At 43.9% G+C, this 20696-nt stretch overlaps 1 protein-coding gene across 1 annotated transcript in view; it reads right to left on the reverse strand.

The window, feature by feature from the left end:
• Positions 1-20535, reverse strand: part of nbas (NBAS subunit of NRZ tethering complex) — a 137985-nt gene extending 117450 nt beyond the window's left edge. The window contains exons 1-15 of the mRNA XM_068708805.1: positions 20443-20535; positions 19996-20047; positions 19104-19140; positions 15518-15595; positions 14802-14849; positions 13721-13764; positions 10360-10493; positions 8757-8890; positions 7092-7190; positions 5138-5276; positions 4963-5028; positions 4693-4821; positions 4228-4291; positions 3532-3725; positions 1723-1998 (exon numbers count right to left, since the gene is read on the reverse strand). Of these exons, the coding sequence (XP_068564906.1) occupies positions 1723-1998; positions 3532-3725; positions 4228-4291; positions 4693-4821; positions 4963-5028; positions 5138-5276; positions 7092-7190; positions 8757-8890; positions 10360-10493; positions 13721-13764; positions 14802-14849; positions 15518-15595; positions 19104-19140; positions 19996-20047; positions 20443-20535 (1587 nt within the window). The remainder of the gene's footprint in view (positions 1-1722; positions 1999-3531; positions 3726-4227; positions 4292-4692; positions 4822-4962; positions 5029-5137; positions 5277-7091; positions 7191-8756; positions 8891-10359; positions 10494-13720; positions 13765-14801; positions 14850-15517; positions 15596-19103; positions 19141-19995; positions 20048-20442) is intronic.
• Positions 20536-20696: the final 161 nt, after the last annotated feature.

Below are 20696 nucleotides of genomic sequence, written 5' to 3' on the forward strand. Positions count from 1 at the left end.
ATTTCTCATCAGCGGCACTCTGGAGCCGATCCAACAAAACAATAGCACTTCACTGAGCTGGCACAGGGTTTATTTAGTCAGAAACCAATTTCGCAGATCAGCCTGTTATAATTCAGTCAGTGACCACGCAGATTCATGTGACGTCCTTCGGCTGCTGCTAAATTAAGCAGCAAAAAAAAGAAACAAAGACTTTCGCGGTGAGCGTGATGCCCACCATTGAAGACAATTGACGACCGATCTTAAAAAATGATTAATGGCATACGGCGAGGCGCATGTGGCTCGTGTATTACTTTGCTTATGATAAAGGCCTTACAAAAAGGGGGTGGTTTAATTAGGAATGCAGTATCTTTGAAATATTAAATAGGCAATATCAATTTCTTTGCCAAAATGAATTTATAACAACTGTGTGAGGCAGAGAACTGCACGTCAGCTTTGGAATGGCTGTTTAGATCGCTGAGCTAAAAGAAAATTTAAATCCAAACATGAAGGCATGAGCACTGACTAAAGCTTTTCTCGCCTAAACATGCGATTCTGTTGTGTGTTTCTGTCTGTGTGTGTGTGTGTGTGTGTGTGTGTGTGTGTGTGTGTGTGTGTGTCGATAAATAAGTAAACAATAACAGAAATGTGACTCTTCATTGTGACTCTCCGAACGAGATAAGCCACCTCATTCTGAACACTCCTATTGGTCCCACTGCAACTGCGACCTGAATTTTTAAATAAAAGAACCTTTCCAGGCAGGTCATAACGATTATGTAAATGTTACGAAATATAAATACTGCGATGTGACTTCTCCACAGAGTCACTGAGCACCTCAGTAACCAACCAACTGGCTCTTCATTAAAATCTCAAAGACTAATGCTAGCGGCTCTGTGTGGCTCTAATTGGGCACGGCAAATGTTACCATGCTAACATTTGCTAATTAGCGCTACACACAAAGTAGAGCTAAGGCTGATGGGAATGTCATTAGTTCCGCAGGGTCATTGGTCATTCAAAAAAATTTAACAAAAGCGAAAGTTTGACCGGATGATGCCGCTAGATGAACAGTAACCGAACTGACAAAGTGGCAAAATTCATCCTGTGGGGAACATGAATGCAGGTACCAAATGTCATGAAAGTCCATCCAATCGTTAAACAGTTCACTTAAAATCACAACCTCAGTGTGGCACAAGAGGAAAAGTCAGGGGATCACCCAGGGCAGTGTGAGTCATCCTCTTGGGAGCATGAACGTTTGTACAAAACCCTCCCGGCAGCTCATCAGATAGCTGTTGAGATATTTCGGTCTGGACCGGAGCGGTGGACCCTCCGACCGACCGCCATCCCTCAGGCTGTGCCTCCAGTAAAGTCCAAAAACTAAAAGACAACCTTACGCTTCTTCAAAAACGTTGCCCTGCTAAACATTTAATAGAGTTCTCCTGTATCATGCGTGTCCTCAAAAAGGTTAGACAATTTTTGCAAAAAGCTGTGCAACAACATCGCCAATGTTAAACCGCAGGGGGCTCATTATTCTCCCTTTATCTGAGACAGCACTTTCAAAAGTCGCTCTTTCAAACAAAAACAAAAAATGTGACAACATGGATTGAGGCTCGGAAGAAAGTCTTCTAAAATACACCCACGAAGTTATCCGCATGCCTCTTACTAATTAAGTTGCAATCAAAAAAAGCAACTTTTACCTGTGGAGCACAACCTAAGCGCTGAAAGAGAGTCTCTCACTGACAAGCCTACCTTCCTCTGGTACAGTTCCTCCGGGGTCGTTGACCTCAGGCTGACCAGGCGGTAGTTCTTGATCACGGTGCGGGGCCGTTTGCGTGGCGGGGTGAACCGCTCCATCTCCGTCACGTAATACAGGCCCTGCTTGATGTAGCCAAAGTAGCGGGCTTTGGCCGAGGACTCTTCGTCCGAGTCAGAGTCTCCACCGTCGTCCCCCTCCTCGTCCTCGCCGGACCCGCCGCTCAGGCTGGTCTCCAGGCGGCCACGCTTCTGGGCCAGCTTCACCTCACACTGTGGATGATACAACAACAAAAAACAAAAAAAAACGGTAGTAAACTTTAACAAGGATGGAAGCAGAAGAATTCAAAACATGAGGGCGCACGAGAGGATTGATGAACAAGAGTTCCAACAAATACACGAGTGATTTAAACATAACTTTGAGTTATACTGCAAACATATGCCTCGGATGTGATCATAAAGCCCCAGTTGTCTCTATACATAAAAATACATCTGCCTTGTTGGCCCAAATCATAAAGTGAGGGCTGCGAAACAGAAGAATGATTGAGGCCGAGACTGTCAAGATTTACAGCCTTCGCCCAGAATGACTTTCCGGCGCTGAGAGTGGACACGTCTTTGCCAGCAGGAAGTGAAGAACGAAAAAATGAAGCGCGGAATGCAATGCAGCGCAGTTTACATCTAGCTGTGCTTAAGCTGGTAAACACAATTAATTGAACACCCTCCTGCCAGATCAGCACGCCGTCTACAACACAAAACAAGGTCAAGCTGCTCGATAAAACAAATCTGAATCCAAGCGGTCCACGGTACTTTCTCCAACTTGTCTTCTCTAGTTTATTGCCTCAGTTGGGGGAATATTATTTGCCCTTTTTTCAATCCCCCAACGCCCCGAGTCTTCCTATTCTGTCGAGATGCACTTCTGGGTTTTCAGCTCACTAGAGAGAAGTGCAAGCCTCCAGCAGAGGGGCTTCCCAGCCAGCGCTTACAAAACATTGAGCACCTGTAAAGCATCAAGCGCCTTAATCAACGAGGAGCCGAGGCTGCTTGCATAGCGCTGCACTAATACGCCACTCTAGATGATGCACTTGTTATCATCTTCAACACGCAAGGTCACATTATTCCACATCTGCGGAGGCGTGCACGCAGCACAAGCCCCATGCTCAAGGTAATTTCAACCCCCCCCCCCCCACCATCCCCCTCTCTCCATGCCGAAGCAGGCTGATGAAACCTTTCCAAAAAGTTGGCAGCTGGCTGGTAAAGAAATATCTCCCCTTTTTTTCTCTCTCTCTTTCTGTATGCAATCAGAGAAAAAAAGAAAGAAAAGGGGAGGACTGGAATAAAAGTGGAGGGTGATGAGATATCAGGGTCTTTGTTGGGGAATAAAGAGATATTTCATCACACACTTTTAACCATTTTACACACACATGTTGTTACACGGGGACATTCTCAAACTGATGTAGTCATAAAAGATCAAATTTGTATTTGTCTGAAAGAAAAAAAAAAATCTGTCCTTTGGGGAATCCCATCTGCTACAGTACATAAGGATGTCAACTCAATGCACACATTGATTTGACTGTACAACAGACTCACTTTGCACCAGAAACAGGGGGCTCAAAAAGCTTTTCATTTCATATCTTTAACAATTAAAACAAAAGAAGTGATTCCCAATGATAAACTGGGTGACCTGGCCAGATCTGTGTGTGAACTTCTTGTCTATGAGGGTGACTAGCGCTAAAAAGATCTCACGCGCTCTTCTATGACTAATCTGTTTGCTTGAGCACACGTGCACAGCGCCGCCTTGACATTCACCTCCAGGCTGAGGAAGCCCCCGTCGTGCGCCGCGGTCACTCGAGGCGAGGGCTCGAACCATTCGCAGGACTTCCCCAGCAGGTTGCGCAGCGTCCTGACGGAGGACACGGTGACGGAGCCGGAGCAGCGGGCGAGAATCAGCACGATGTCACTCCACCAGCTCACGTCCACCAGCGGGTAGTACTGCTCCTTATCTGGGACAGGTAACGGAGAGGATTACAGTTCACACATGGCGGTAGACCAAAGTCGATCGGGATTTGTGTTGGAACTTTCTCTTTTCACCCCCGTTAACTTTTTTGGAATCGGCTTCCTTCTCTAGGACATATTTACACATGTGGACATATTCATCACGTGTCATGCATTAGATGTAGACGCACACAGATTATTGCTTACACAAGCCGTCACTGCTGTCACATCTGGCCCCAAACTGTCAAACAAAAGACTGTAAAGCTGCATAAAAAAAAAAAGAGATACACACAGACATATATACAAGCACAAAAACCCACAATCCAAAGCATGGACACTGTGAGGGAGGGAAATATTTTCCGGCCTCGGCAGACACTATACGGTTGTATGTGTAAATAACTGTATAATTCAGAGAATAAGACGTGTCAAAAGATCATTAAATTGTATCCAGTGTGCACCGCTGTGTGAGCAACAAAGTCGGTTCTCTTTAGCCCGTCGGGGCCAAACTACCTTTTATTTTCTTCCTTCTCTCCAGCGATGTCTTCCACTCTGGGTTGATCTCCTCAAATCCTGGCTGCGGGGAGGACCGAAGGATGAAAGGACCAAAGAGGAAGGGAAGAAAAAGAAGAAGCGGGGGGAGAAATTAATCTGCTAACCCTGTTTACACTTACACAACACACACACACACACACACACACACACACACGCACACACACAGTGGCTCTGCCGGCTCAGACCAGGCAACGAAGAACAACATACACACCCGCCGCAAAACATTCTGCAAATATAAGTTCTCTCTAAGCCACCTCACTTTATGTCTAATGGGCACACGCGCACACGCACACGCACGCGCACACACACACACACACACACACACACACACACACACACACACACACGCTTATACTTGGGCCAGAAACAGATTACATTAATACATTCATGCACACATAAAACACAAGCAGCTTAGAGGTGTACCTGTTGGTCCTGGCTCCATGTCGCCCTCTGTTTCAGTGATGGGACGTCCCAGAGAGACAGGCGACCAGAGAAGTGGATGACGGCCAGCAGGGTGCCGTCGGGGCTCAGGCTCATGCGGAATACACCGTCCTGTACATCATAAATGCGCACGCACACACACACACACACACACACACACACACACACACACACACACACACGTTGGCGAGATTCTTCCCATTAAGCTTTTAATTCTTATCGAGGATGACGGCAAGACGAGAGTTGCGATACCTTTTCATCTCCCTGTCTGGAAAACAGCCGGAAGCTCGGGATCTTGAAGAAACCTCTCTTCTGATTCTAACAAACACAGAGAGGAAATGTCAATAATTAGTGTGTGTGTGTGTGTGTGTGTGTGTGTGTGTGTGTGTGTACATGAATAGCTTGTGCATGTGTGTAGTCTCCTCACCGCGCTGACGTCTTCCTCATAGCTGGTGACCTGCTTGTAGTGTGGCGATCCAGACAGAGCCCTCCAGGCTGTGATCCCATAGCAAGAGGCCTTGGACGTACAGTCATCCCCCGACTCACAGCCTCCCACCAGCAGCAATCTGACAAACAAACACACACACACACACACACACACACACACACACACACACACTCATGATAAACACCTCCATTATTGTGCCCCTGACAAATCAATTTGCATTGCATAACAAGGACAGCATAGAATTAAGATGGTCACCGCTGGGTCATCCTTCAGCCTGGGTTTTTAAGCCAAGGTATCTGTTAGTTTTCACATTTCGTGAAGAGCCACTTATTAAAGTAGCAGGTTTAAAAAAAAAAAGTCATCTAACAGAGGTGAAAGTCTGGCTGGAATCAATGGTTTGAAGACACAGACAATAGCACAATGACCACAGTCATTTGTGGGTCTCTCTTTGCGGTGAAACTGAACAGATGCGACAACGGTCAGGAGAGGTGTGGATGGAGCTGTCCAGCTCAACACTGCCCCCTGGTGCAGACAAGTTGGACATTTAGTAAGGGGCAAGAGCTGAGAGTGAGTATATATAAACTAATGGGTGAGATAAATGATGCATCAACATAGTAGCTCATGTCTGATATAAGCCAAGTTTTCTGTCTCTGTTTAAGGTTTCATTAAAACAGATGTTAGACTACTTCTTGCATCCCCGATGCACATCTGTATATTCTTCGCATGCATGATTTTACCTCTGTAATCCTAATAAAGAAAAGATCACAATGCCTAACTGCACATCTGGAAACATTTGTAATCTCATCTTTGCTCCACTTCATTTCAAACAGTCACAAGTGAACACTTCCATAGTGTCTCCTTGATCCTGAACACGTTTCATCTTCATCATTATACGTGTTCACGTTCAGCTGGTGGAATTATTTTTTTCCCACACATCCAGCTTCTCACCTTGCCTTCTTTGCTCTATCCTATTCTTTCTGTGGCTGACCCAGTTTTCACACAGGGATCATTAAAGTTTCATCTCATCTATCAGTTGGCAAACACTTGACAGTAGCTGCCAAAATCCATTAAGCTGCCAAACCAAGCTTCACCGGGCCAAACTAAATCTGGTTTGTGCAGACTTCGGGGAGCGTGGTGAGAGACAGTAAGGTCACGCGGGTGTGAGTCAGACATAATTAACCGAAACCTTTGAATGCCACATGGTGGGGAGGGCCAAGGACGCTTTAGACTGCTATATTCAACTGCTGCAGGTTCCGCATGAAAGTCAGTGCTTCATTTAGTCCTGAGGAAGCCAAATGGCCCCATTCCATAATATAACATCTTATGCAAGAATGTCCCTTTTCATCAACTGATATTTATGGTACATATTTCATGATGAGTTCCTCTTCTTCATATGTGTTTTAACTGTACAACCTGTCTTTTTTTTCATGGTAAGATTCACAGTAAATTCTAGCAGAGTGATCGATACGATACATATTTACGAGCATATTGAAGACATGCTGGTGTTTACTCGAATTGCCCCCCCCCCCCCCCCCCCACCACCCTCCCGAGATATCAAATGATGAAAGCGTTTGAAATTATACGGCTACTTTCAAATCCAAATATTGAAGATGTACAAGGCGTCACGTAGCATCATCTGCCGTGGGTTTAAAATCGATTCAAAAGCATTTATTAGGGGCGTCTGTAGATGTTTGAATACAAATGCATGAACAACACTTGACGAAACACTGCTGTAATAGGAGTAGGTCTCGAACTGTGGAGGCCACAAGAGAAAATAAAATCACCGAGGGTGTCAAGCGAATGCTACAGGCAGTGATTATGCTGCCACTGATGGATTCAAAGTCAAATGCTGGTAAAAATGCTCATTTTTACAAAAATATCTAACTACATTCGACAAGCACTTAAGGTTGATAGGGTGTTGGAGCTCACTTACCGGTGGCCAGGGTGGTAGATAGCCGAGGTGATGCCGTGGGAGTAGTGGGCGGAGAAACTGAAGCTGTGGTTCTCGTGGAAGTTCTGATTGGTTCCCACACTGAGAGAGGAATAAGACACAGGACGAGTCACCTATAATTACACTCCGGCACATAAACAATCAAAACATCAACACTCGTATGCAAAATGTTAATGGTGCGGCAAAGCTGTTTCGGGGACGATGACAGAGCAATTTAAATCCCAGCTGCAATTAAAATGAGACATGGCAAAATATATAATCTAATTTAAGTGGGCAATCTAAATTAGATTGGTGCTAGATGAGATGCCGTGCAATTTGTGCGGGCACATCTCATCGGGGGAAACGTGTAATGCAGTGCAATGTAGACCGTACAGGGAGAAGGGGGGGGGGGGCACAAAACAGTTCAACTTCCTCCAGACGTTTAGGTGTTTATGCCACAGTAAAGTGTTTGTGTTTATGTGTGTGAGCGAACACACACACACACACACACACACACACAGAAGTGCTGGCGCAGAGCAAGAAAGAGAAATGACTTACTGTCAAGGCTGAGCTATAATTCTGAAATTCTAATTCAAAGTGTTTGAGCGACAATATTGGAATGCAGTCGTATGAAGAGGAGGGCATGAGTATGAGATCCGTTCTGAAAATGAACGTTTAAAAGCAAGCCAGCACTTTGAGAGTGAATCTGGAGCAAATGTCTCCCACATCTTAATTACCTCCTGACACACACACACACACACACACACACACACACACACACACACACACACACACACACACACACACACACACACAGTGACACCCTGGTGCCTTCAAAGGCAGCGAACACCATTTATCTGCCTGTAATAGGAAAATAAATCCGCGTTTTCCCCCCCCCTCCCAGTTCTCTGCAAACACCACTGTGCACACAGAACCGAAGGGAAGTTGTGTGTGCAGGACATCGTCTGATCGAAATTCAACGCACAATCTCGTCCCGTGTGTTGGAGTGTCAGTGCACCGAGGCTTGCTGTGACAGCAGCAATCATACTGAGTGAAATGGGAAATCTCGGAAATAATGGCGTATTAAATAATGCTAAATCGAGAAGGGAAGTAGCGGGGCAGCCACGAGGAAAAGCGCACGCGCGGACTCTTGCAGGTTTTGCGCAAGGTGGAGAGAGTCATTAATCAAATAATCCCAAATGTGCATTTGGATTGGCAAGCAAAGGAATTGGTTTGCAAAGAGAGGCATCACTGGCCCCAACGTTTCCATATAGACAAGCATAGAGCATTAACTGACCACAAATAGGGTGCAATACCCTATACAAGGTTAGAGTGTACAGTACATTTAAATCACATGATAATAAAGGAAGCTCAGAATATCTCCAGATATGGGACAGCTAGACAAGAAGTGAAGTGTGGTTTGCTGCTGAGACTTTGCAGTTTGAATGTTTAAAATGGCTGAAATACTGACAGAGTTGAAGTTCATCAACAAGGAGCTACGTACGGTTAGCCGCAGACCGTTATGTTTCAGATTTCGAGAGGTTTACATGTGAAATTAGACAGTCAGAGATATTTGTGGGGTTTTAATCTGAAATAATGCTGGACGAGAGAAACCAGAAGGTGCTTTGAGGACTTTGAGTGCGTTACTGAAGCAGTTTTCTCACTCACCTGACGAGGTAACTCTTGAGTCCGCCGCCGCATGTGATAACAAGCAGCTCGGCGGACCACTGGGCGCTGGCTGTGTACTCCAGGAAGATCAGGCCCGCCACTGCACAACTGAAATCCCCGGGAAAACTCAGCGCCTGGTACAAGACGGGGACGGGGGGACGGGGGGGAGGTGAAAACGAAGAGTCAACAGCAGCGGGGAAGTTACCGATGTGTCGATGAAATCAAAAGAAGTAGAAACGTGTATAATTATCTCTCAGTCTGTGGCCCCCCCCCCTGCCAAGTTTTTACAATGACAAACAACACAGATACTCCACATCAGCGGCAATTGTTAAAGAACAGAAAACAGACAGAAAAAAGGATTAGGGAAGAAAACGCTGGGACAGGGAAGGCGGTGAACAAAAGATAAGAGACAGACAAAGTGAAAGAGAGACGGGGGGGGAAGGTAGAGAAGCACATTTAAATTTCTTTTATACATGCATACTTTCTGTCAGATTGAATCTTTTTTTTCCTTTCTCTCTCTCCTCCAGAAATAGCAGCAAGTCACCGGTGTGTGCACTTAACAGTGACAAACAAGAGGAACAGCCGGGGGGGGAGGGGGGGGTGCTGACACACATACTGTAGATTATGACAAAGCAGAGTTGCACTAAAGGGATGAAGATCGCCGACTTGGATAGTCTCAGGGTAGAGGGACGAGTGTCTGCGCTCATCGTCTCTGACGGGGCGGATAGAGGGACGGGGCGAATGATGGATAGAAATGGAGGAGCGATAGCATGCAGCACACAGAGGGCATTAAAGTGTGTGTGTGTGTGTGTGTGTGGGGGGGGGGGGGCAGCAGAGCGAGGAGAGCTACTGAGGGGGGCAAGGATGAGAGAAACGCTCGAGGAAGAGGGAAGGAGAGGACGATCGAGGGAGCGTGTGAAAAATGAAAGAGAGGAGGCGATGAGGATGAAGTGGGAAAGAGTGGAACACTATGAGCACAGAGGGAAGAAGAAAAGAGAGAGAGAGAGAAAGCTTCAGACGGTGAAGGGAGAGAGCAGGCATGACAGACAAAGGGAGTACACACAGGGGTGTCTGACAGCGAGACGGTTTTCTTCAAAAAAAAAGGTGACAGACAGCTCAAAGTGCCCGGTAAGAAGAAGGGAACACGGCCCAACAAGCCGAGCTTATGGATGTCTGAATCCTCAGAACTGTGTCGCTGTAAAGTTACACAGTAAAAATCTGCCGGAGCATATTGCCACTTAGCTAGGCTAAGAAGCTTAAACTAAATCCGATGATTTAATTTCAAAAACAAAAACCAAATCAGGCTGTACAGTACTTTTCAATAATATGATCGAGCAAAGTTTAGGCATTAATAATTCATACGACACACAACATATAGTGGCTGAGTTAATCATCTGTGAAAAATATGGAGATAACTCTGAAAAGAAGCCAAGTGAACGCAGAGTTTCCATATGCTACGCCTGATCGCTTGTTATTAGAGTCAATGCATGCACAAGGGGAAAAAAAGGAAATGTTTCAGACATGAAAGACAGCTTGAAGGGGGGGAAGAGGGGGGGAAGGGGGGGTTCGATGACGTCAAAGAGGAGGGGACTGGCACGGTTACCGGCGGGATGACGAAGAGTTCGCTGCCCATGAGGTCGAACAGGCGCACGGTGCCGGTGCTGTCGGCGTAGGCTAGCAGGGTGCAGTCGTGGCTCCACGCCACCCTCCGCCACTGGGGGTTTGGGTCCTTTGGCACTGCGGCGGATGAAAAAGGAGAAGAAGACTTGAAAGAAAGCTCTCACACAAAAAATACATAGAAAGAGTGATAACGGGGAGCCGAGGAGTTCTTATTAAACCAGATGAGGAGAAACTCTCTGGGAATAATCCCCCGGTGCTCCATGGTTGTGCCAGCGACGAACACACAGATGGGAGGAGGAGGAGGAGGAGGAGGAGGAGGAGGAGGACAGGGCTAATGCCTATACATCAACACAATGTGTCTAAGGACCTATCCAGTTCATCTATGAGGGATAGCAGGAGTAATGCGTCTCAATAATTGTCTCTCAAAGACGCGCCCGCGATGAGAGGGGGATGAAAGGTGGAGAGAGGGAAGGAGAGGCAGAGAGGATGGGGGAGGAGAACAGAGATCATAAATCCAGCTTTTATTTGAAGTATAGGCTACTGTTTTACCCATCTGCTGCCTCAGCAGTGCTGTGACTGTAACCATATCGCTGTGATAGAGCACATCTCTGCCTGCTGGCACTTTCTCAAGGCTCCTCTGTCATACTTCCCCTCTGATAGAGGAGCTCGGGCAGTCTGGCAGGTTCTCCGATTCCACTTCTGTTTAGAATACCGGCGTACATCACGGAACATTAAGCGCTACGAGGGGAACCAGGGTATGACTTTGTGTGCACAGTCTCCGCGTGTTTGGGTACCAGACTGCTGAGCCCATTACAACATTTAAGTATAGAACTTGATAACAACCTTCAGCTCAGACATCTGCATAGCAGAACAGTGTGAAACGTAATGCGCCACCACGGGCGCCTGTGTTCTGCTAAGCAATAAAGTTATGAAAAGGAAGTTATGTTTTTGTTGATATCACATAACGGCGCTATTGGCGTTTATTGTATTGAATTTCTTGGCTGAGGAACGCTGCCGCAACCCCTGGTGGGCAATACAGCAAACGAATGGAGGCGTCGGATATTGTATGACTAGAATTTTAAATGAAGAACAAAAGGGGGAGAAGTGGGAGGCGAGGCGGGCAAAGAGAGGAGAGGAGAGGAGAGGAGAGGAGAGGAGAGGAAACAATGAATCCGGCACCCACTGAGAGAAATAATAGCTCCCCAAATTTTAAGGCCTAAGTATCAGAGAGCACCTCAGGAAGTAGGCGATTTAACACACCTTCGAGACTCTCGGCTGAGGAGGAGCAGACAAAAACATGGAGCACTTATGAGAGTCATAGGTACCAAGCGTCTCCTCTGCTCTCTTCTTGTTCTTTCAATCTTTTTTTTTTTTCATTTCACTCTCACGCTGCCTTCCCTTCCTATCTCGCTCCCATTATGAATTGTATACAGTATGTTGTTCTAAAGCTCCATTTCCACATAGATGGCTTTTTTGGAGAGCTGGAAAATTGGATGCTACTGTCTGGATTTTTTTTTTTTTTTCTCCACCATATAGCGACGGTGGGGGCGGAAAGTTGGGGAGAATTACATCCAACGACCCCGACAGAAGCCTTCTATCTAAAGCCTCACGGATGCATTTATCAGAGCTCAACACTTATGAATTATGTACGGGGGCGGGAGACAACTGCACTGTAACAGGAGCAGATAGTGAGGTGTGTGTGTGTGTGTGTGTGTGAGGTGTGTGTGTGGGGGGGGGCAGAGAGTGAGCGATACACAGGTGTGGATAAACCGGACGCGCTCACGCACGGGGATGCATACGCACAAAAAAAACGCGTGCATGCTCCTCCATTAAAAGCAAATGCCATTAAAAAGGCAGGATCACAGAGAAATCCATTAGGACAAATCTCCGTGAAATGAAATGAAGTAAAAGTAAAATGAAACAGAGAGATGAAATGGAATGAAAAAGAGGAGGAGGGAGGCTGGGTTTACACAGGCCCGGGGGCTACTGTTATCCACACTATGAGCCATTAGAACGACGGCCCACAATGACGGAAAAGAAATGTACAGCAGATATAGTGTGACAAAGACAGACAAGATGGTGGAAATGAGGAGAAAAATGAAAGAAAAGGAACAAAGCAAGCAGTGGAGGAGATATGAGTAGTGTGAGTAGAGCTGTGTGTGTGTGAGAGAGAGAGAGAGAGAGAGAGAGAGAGAGAGAGAGAGAGAGAGAGAGAGAGAGAGTGTGTGTGTGTGTGTGTGTGTGTGTGTGTGCGCAGCAGATGTGAATAAAAAAGTGGAATTGAAAAAGAAAACATTGTTTTTTGTTGTGACCCACTATATGTAGACTGTGGGATAATAGCTTTGTTCAAATGACTGATGACTTTTTGTTGTTTCTATTGTAGACATATGAAACAATCCTGGTGAAGGTTGCTGCAGTCTAGTTGTTGTTTTCAGCCAATTCATCTTGAGTCCTCCGGTTGGATCTGTGGGACATTGGTTGTTGCATTGCCGTGTGCCAAAGTGTCTTTTTCTGTTGCCACCATTATGAGGTGTAAAAAAAGTGTAAATTCTACACACAGTGGCTCCAAAGTGGTGCATCTGACCTTATACAGTCGTTATGGTTACCATGTCACCTAAGATGTACATATTCAGCAGTCACGGAGCAACACTGTCAATCATGTGGAGTCATGTTTCGGTCTACCTGATGAACGTAAGTCTGCTTTGCTTTAAGCTGCTTTGAGCTCCGTTTTGGTCTCCACCAACACCTGCAGGAAACATCTGGCTCATCTGCTCGACTGTGTTCACCAGCTTATTCACTACTAACGTCGGCTGTCTAGCGTTCGGTGCTGCTGTACAGCTTGGTTTATCAGCCTTCCACTACTGGAAACAGGATTGATGAAAAAGGTGAACCAAACGATTCAAACCAAAACAATGAGCTGAAAGATGCTTAAATGCTCAGCAGTTTAGTGCAGCTTTACTTTCAATTAGAAAGATGTCAAACATCTCAGTGGGTGTCCTCACTTTCCTGTATTACGCATTTAGAAATGTCTAAACTCGTAGAAAGTTTGGGCCCTCCTCATGTTTAGAGCAATTAAAACCACCGCCGCAGGCCGTTTTAACAGCTAATCAAACAATGGAGGCGATTTATTTTTATCAGCCGCTACGAGAGGGTGATTATCCGTGTTGCCGCTCACGGTCTCCCTCTCGCACACGTTTCCCATTAGCCACCATGGTCGTTGTTTCTCTTTGAAACAAAATCGTGAGCAAACACGGACTCAGACGCTCAAAACTGCAGCGACGGGGAATGAAGACTGCAGGTTAAAAACATGTCGTGAACCACAGCGTGCGATCAGAGGATCTTACCCTGGCACTTGCCGATAACCGAGCCGAAGTCATCTCTCACGGATCTGAGGAGCAAACACAGGAGAGGTGAAAAAAAAATGAAAAAAAAGCAGTACACTGCACCCGGGGGTGCAACCATACACACACCGTTAGCCTTATATGACCGGGTTGCAAGGTAGGTTGTAATCGCCACTGATCGCCTGCCAACTGAAGTAGCTCAATGGATCACGCTAAGGGCCTTGAGACTAGGCAGCAGACAGACTCTTTAACAGAGCTCAATGGATCGGGCCTTGAGCTGACTTAACACCCACTCGCACCAACAAATGCCATAAAGCGAGGCCATAAAACACGCTGTGATTAAACAACAGTGGTGCGAACAAAGGACACAGGAGAAACCCACGGCATCAGGCTGAGGCGCGAGAGGAGAGACTTGATTGCCTTCGATTACAGCGGGGCAACCCCCGCAACACAATTCTGTAGCGTAGTGAACGAGAACGATGAAGGAGACGTGCTCTGGCTTAGCGGTGCTGGCATGAGCATTACGTCCAATTACACATCAGAGTCAACGAGTCTTCTTTTTGGGGCCAAAAGCTTCACATCGGTTCTACTTGCCTCTCGTCAGCCTCTGGAGAGCGAGACGTTATTTTGCATACTTGCTTCATTGCTATTGATTTTCATTTCAATTTTGCTCCATTTAAAGCATTGCGTTGTGTCAATAGAGCGCACTGCTGAGTGAGCACATTTTCTCTGTGCATAGGGGGGGTGGGGGGTGGGGGGGGAAATTGGATTTGTGTCTGAAAATAATTACGACCACTCAAAATGAGCACAAACATACTCATGCGTGTGTATGCCCACACCCACACACACACACACACACACACACACACACAAATGAAAACATTTAGGCAGCACTGGTATTTTCACTTTGACACAAAATATGTGCAGGATTGAAATATTGTTTTACTTTGACTGATTGCATTGATGCTTGAAAACAAAATGTTCATTCTTTAGATACAAGCGGAGACCACATTCATTAAAAAGGCTCTCTATCACTCGGCAAACACAGACAGAGTGCCTCAAATAGCGGGAGTTCAATAATTACCTAATCTCCACACACTGGTCCTGAACCACGGCCAACAGTTTGCCATTACTGTGGAGAGAACGAGAGAATGGTCAGGAATGAAGAAGAGAAAGAAAGAAACGAGAGAGGAGACAAGAGGAGCAGACATTATGACTGATATTTTAAAAAGTGGGGAATGAAATGAAGACCATCTCGGGTGATTTAGGACAATAAGAGCGTGTGTGTCTAGCGGGCCGGTTTGGATGGGAGATTAAGACTTGAATAAGGGTCCATGGTGGATGGCTTAAAGTGAGGAGAAACAATAATAATCGTGAGCATTAAACAGAGCGCAGATAGTTTCAAAGGGAATTAAATGAGGTAGAAGAATTCAAGGGGAGACAGAAACGAAATGGAAGGATCAAGCGCATCAAAGTAATGGACATCCGCAGCATCGTTTGACCGCGCTTAACGCCGTCTTACATCGTGGGATCGATAGTCAATTAAAAAACAGCCTTTCTATTTGGTTTGTCTGCTGTAATGAGAACAATTAAATGACTGGTCGAGGGGCTGCGCACAAGGGAGAGGAAACCAGAGGAGGGGAAGGCTTACTGCACGTCAGCAACAAAGTAGCAGGTATTTGAGTGTGTGTGTGTGTGTGTGTGTGTGTGTGTGTGTGTGTGTGTGTGTGTGTGTGTGTGTGTGTGTGTGTGTGTGTGTGTGTGTGTGTGTGTGTGTGTGTGTGTGTGTGTGTGTAGCACCTTGCAAGCACCAGCTGCCAGTTGATCTGCTTGTTGGCCAGGCGGACCAGACCAGGAGGCAGAGAGGAGCTGGAGGGGCTGAGGGTTTACAGAATCAAACAAACGGAGCAGTCAGAAGATGAACACATTATAAGCTGCTTAACGGTTTCAACTATGTGTTGTGACTTACTAGGAGTCCATCTAAATGAGGCTGAAAGAAAGTTTACTTTCCTATTAAGAACTTTTCACGGAGCAACTTGAACTGAGTGACAGAGATCTCCAGAGATGAGAGAAGCAGTACAGCAGAATGTTTAAGACACGTCAGAACCGGGGGGTTGTGGCCTGGTCGGGTGTCAGAGAATGTAAAATAAAATAGTATGAACAGGAGCTAGATTTGATTAAATTAGCTTAGAAAAATGTAATTTAATTAAATTCAAATAAAATTCAAAGAAAATAATAATTGAATAAAATTCAGTTAAAAATTTAAATAAAATCATTTCAATTAAACTACATCAATTCAATTACATAAAACAATTAGTTAAATCAAAGACATAATTAAATTAAACTAAATTCAATTCAACTACACTTAAAATTAGATTAAGTTACATTAAAACATCAACGTTGTTGATTTTTGGAAAGAAGTGAGCGCTCTTAACTGTAAAACATCTTTACCATGCGCTGTTGATGGAATTACAGCATTATAGCACCTTATTCAACTGTATCAAAAGTGATGTGTATGAGGTGGACAATTTAGAGAGTAATGAGTCAATGTCAATCACGTCATATGAGGTGCACCGAGCTATACATAAGCTGTCTGAAGGCAAAGCAAGTGGTTTAGACCACATTACTGCTGAACACCTTAAATATGCTGGTCCCAGGTTAGCTCCTCTCCTCGCTATTTGTTTTACTGGCTTCAGGATTCACGGCTTGTTACCAGACTCACTGCTGTCTGTTCTCTTAGTGCCAGTCATTAAAAACAAAGCTGGTAAAGTATGTAGCCTAGATGATTACAGGCCCATTGCTTTGGCCAGCGTACTGTCAAAAGTCCTACAACGAATCCTGCTGGACAGAATATATGACTTCATCACCTCCACAGATAACCAGTTCGGCTTTAAAGCCAAACATGGCACCGCCTTGTGTATATATGCCTTAAAGGAAATTGTCAACAAATACAGAGGTCAAAACTCATCAGTTCTGATGTGTTTTATCGATGCCTCCAAAGCTTAGCAATGGTGTCCGACAAGGGGGGATTTTGTCCCCAATTCTTTTTAATCTATATATTGATGATCTGTCCAAGCAACTGAAAGCCTGTAATACTGGGTGCATGATTGGAAATACTCTGGTTAACCATATCATGTATGCAGATGATCTGGTGATTTTTAGTCCATCTAGCGCTGGTCTACAGCAGCTCCTTACTATATGTACTGTGTGTGGTGTCAAACATGACATCAAATACAACGCCAGTAAGAGTGCTATCTTGAGCTGTCCAACCAAAGAGGACAAATGTTTAAATTTGTCTGACAAAAATCTTGGTGTCTGTGATGAAGTAAAATATCTTGGTCATTTTTATAACAGAACACATGACCGATGATGAGGACATTTCTAGGCAATGTCGTGTGATGTATGCACAAGCAAACAGTCTCTTACGCAAGTTTGGTCTGTGTACAGATGGAGTGAAGATGTCTCTGTTCAGAGCATATTGTACACCACTCTACACTGCACACTTGTGGTCAAACTACAGAAAGAAGAGCTTACAGAGACTTCAAGTAGCTTCTAATGACGCCATGAGGACACTGCTGAAGAGACCGAGATGGAGCAGTGCTAGTGGAATGTTTGTGGCTGCAAGAGTCAATACTTTCCACACTGTTTTAAGAAATCTCATGTTTAAATTCATTTGTCGAATTAATGACTCTGAAAATGAGATCATAGTTGTTTTAACCAACATAAGGTTTAGTAGCACACGCTACCAGTCCCAGCTGTGGAGACATTGGTACAGCTGTCTCTTTGTAAGGCATTGCTAGGCCGATGTACTTTTACTGTTTGTGTATGTAATTTTATGTACTTGTCTCTCTGGACCCTGAGTCTGAAATAAAGCCAATCTATCTATCTATCTATCTATCTATCTATCTATCTATCTATCTATCTATCTATCTAATCTAATCTAATAATTTAAAATATATATATATATATATATATATATATATATATATATATATATATATATATATATATATATATATATTTTAAATTATGGTAAATTAAAAATGTTGCATCAAATAAAATTTTACAAAGGTTAGGTTGCACAAAAAATAAATAAAAAATGCATTACATTAAAAATTAATTACATTTCATTAAAATCTAATTTAAATTGTATTCAATTATAATTAAATTAAATTTAAATAAATGTAAAACTAGCAAATCAAACGAATTAAACAAAATAGCATGTAATTAGAATTTTATTAAATTAAAAATTGAATGGTCATGAAATCCATTTTATTTATTCATTTAATTTGGTGATCATTTAATGACCACTTAATGATCTGTCAAACAAATGGGGTCTTTTCCCAGTTGTGGAGAGTTTACAAACTGCAATGGTGTTCTTGGATTGTTTCAATTTGTTGTTCAATTGTCCATTTGATAAATTAACTATCTTACTTACCGTCAAAATATGCTTTTAAAAGTTCATTGTCATTGTATTTTTGTATTTTCACTATTCTGATTTTGAACTTCTGCAGAATTGCCAGAAGCTTCTGTTGAAAATGAAGATGTCTGCTTGGTCCGTTTGGACATTTCTAATACAATCCCTGTTCCTTTCTACTCCACAAGAAGGAAAGAGAGAGCTAAGAGACAAGCATGGCTCGAGGACTTCTTAAATATTTAACGAGGTTATTGATGGTGCTAGCTAACCACCTGCTGAGAAGATGAGCAGGCCTCGCTGCTGCAACGTTACAGAATCTACTGCAGGCCACATCCAGCCATCTATTAACAGGAAGGGCAGTAAGAGCAGGGTGAAACTAATATACATCTTCAACACAGGATTGTGTGTCTCAGACGTTTGTGCAGTAGATTTCAGGAAGTGCAGATCAAGTATGCTGGCAGGGTCGCTGTACAAGTGTCGTCCTACTCACGTCTGCGGCAAATGTTACATATAAACTTTGAATCTAAGTTAGGGAAGGATTCAAGACATCCAAATAAAAGATAGAATGTGAATAATCAATGCCCTCATATGATGTAACATGTCATACATCATATACAAATACTTCATACATCAAATACCACTTTATAAATAATAATAATAATAATAAAGTTGTGAAACCAGTATGGCCAAAAAAAGGCCAGGTAAAATAAAAAAAATATGACTCTAATTGAATTGAACAAGGTTAAATGTGATTATTTAGAACGTCGTAATTTAAAAGGGTTGGATCTCTTTTATTTCTAAGTTGCTCGGCGTTAGTACTGCTGTCATAGCGTGCACCGTATCCATTATCCAGCATTAAAAACAGAGTTGATAGATTAACACAGATCGATCATAAATCACAGCTTTTATGTCAATCTATTACAAAAACACTGACGGAGATACCTGCCAGCACAATAGTGATGAACTTACCTGTACCACAAGTAGTGCAAGATTAAGCGGAATGGCCCTGTAAGAAATACATCACAGTTAGTAAAAATAATAACGATACTATCACATATTTTGATATATATATATATATATATATATATATATATATATATATATATATATATATATATATTGATCCTCGTATCTTGTTGCATCCTATATTATGATCAGAACACATAAGACCTGGAAATCAGTCTCTTTAATACCGAACCAGGCAAAGAGAGTCTAACTATACACAACTATAGAACCTTCCAGGCCCTCCTACTGTAGGATGTGTTGTTCTATTTGCTATAAACACACTCCGGTATCAGAGCAGTTGTGCAAATATAATCTTGACTAAGCGAACTTTCATTCATTCATCTTCGTCCGCTTATCCGGGATCGGGTCGCGGGGGCAACAGCTCCAGCAGGGGACCCCAAACTTCCCTTTCCCGGGCCACATCAGCCAGCTCTGACTGGGGGATCCCGAGGCGCTAAGCGAACTTGCTTATCTGATATACCATGCATTACATAATTCGATATGTTGCAGACTGAGCAGTCTTTGATAAGATGCCTACAGGCATGCATCCTTTCTTTATTACAGATTTGGGTCGACATGTAGATGTTGTTTATCCTCCAACACTCACAAAACACGTCACAAACACAGTTACTCCCACAGCAACGCCGGTCTACTTTCCAGCAACTGTCATCCCTGCTGGGTACCAATCCTACACTGTGCGTAAAGGTTGGAGCGTTGCATGACGGGTATGTCAACTCACGGCCACGTGCTGAATATATATACACTTTGTGATGAAGTAAAGTGCCCCCCCCCCCCCTTCCGTCATGCAGGGCATCACGACTAACGTTAGGCAACAAAAAAAACAAACTGAACTTACCCGTCACTGCTTTTGCAATAAGCGAGGTGTTGTGCTCCTTGCTGCCTCGCAACTGCAGATGTTAGAAAGTGACACGTGAGCTTATCAATCGTGGTCATCATGAAGTATTTGTTAACTTTAATGAATGCAATACAGCCTCATACTTTTGGGCTTTAGCTAGCTAAATGGAGCAACATATGAATGTTGCCTTGCTGACGAAACTTGACGTTAACTTCCTAATAGCACAATAAATCGCGATGGAAAATGCTACTACAGTGAATGTCAATGTGAGATGAGAATATGAGGACTTAGCTAGAAATGTAGCTGTGTGTGTGTATGCTACGTGGCTTTGAGCGGCTGACCCCTTGCAGCTGATTAGAGATAGATGTGGGCATTTATACAACTAAATGTTCGACCAAACACCTACGTACTCAACTGAAAACGTGGAGAAATGGAAGTCGGACTGACCTGAGTGTCCGTCTCTGGCGGCCATTCCGTAATGACAAGTAAGTCGTATAAAATGTTTTCATCTTCGCCTTCAATCAGACTTTCTTCAGCCATGTTTACTTGAACAGGCTGTCAAAAAAAACAATCTACGGCGAGTAGCACTGGACAAAATACATCAAGGAAACCGCGTTTGGAAAATGTACCTTAAACACTCAAGAGAAGCTGTTTTATAGCTTGACTTTGCCTATTATGGTATGATGCTAGCATAAATATGT

This window comes from Cebidichthys violaceus, unplaced genomic scaffold (genome assembly GCF_023349555.1).
Source record: "Cebidichthys violaceus isolate CVI_PGR_0920_01 unplaced genomic scaffold, fCebVio1.0.p SCAF_14, whole genome shotgun sequence".
Taxonomy (NCBI): domain Eukaryota; kingdom Metazoa; phylum Chordata; class Actinopteri; order Perciformes; family Stichaeidae; genus Cebidichthys; species Cebidichthys violaceus.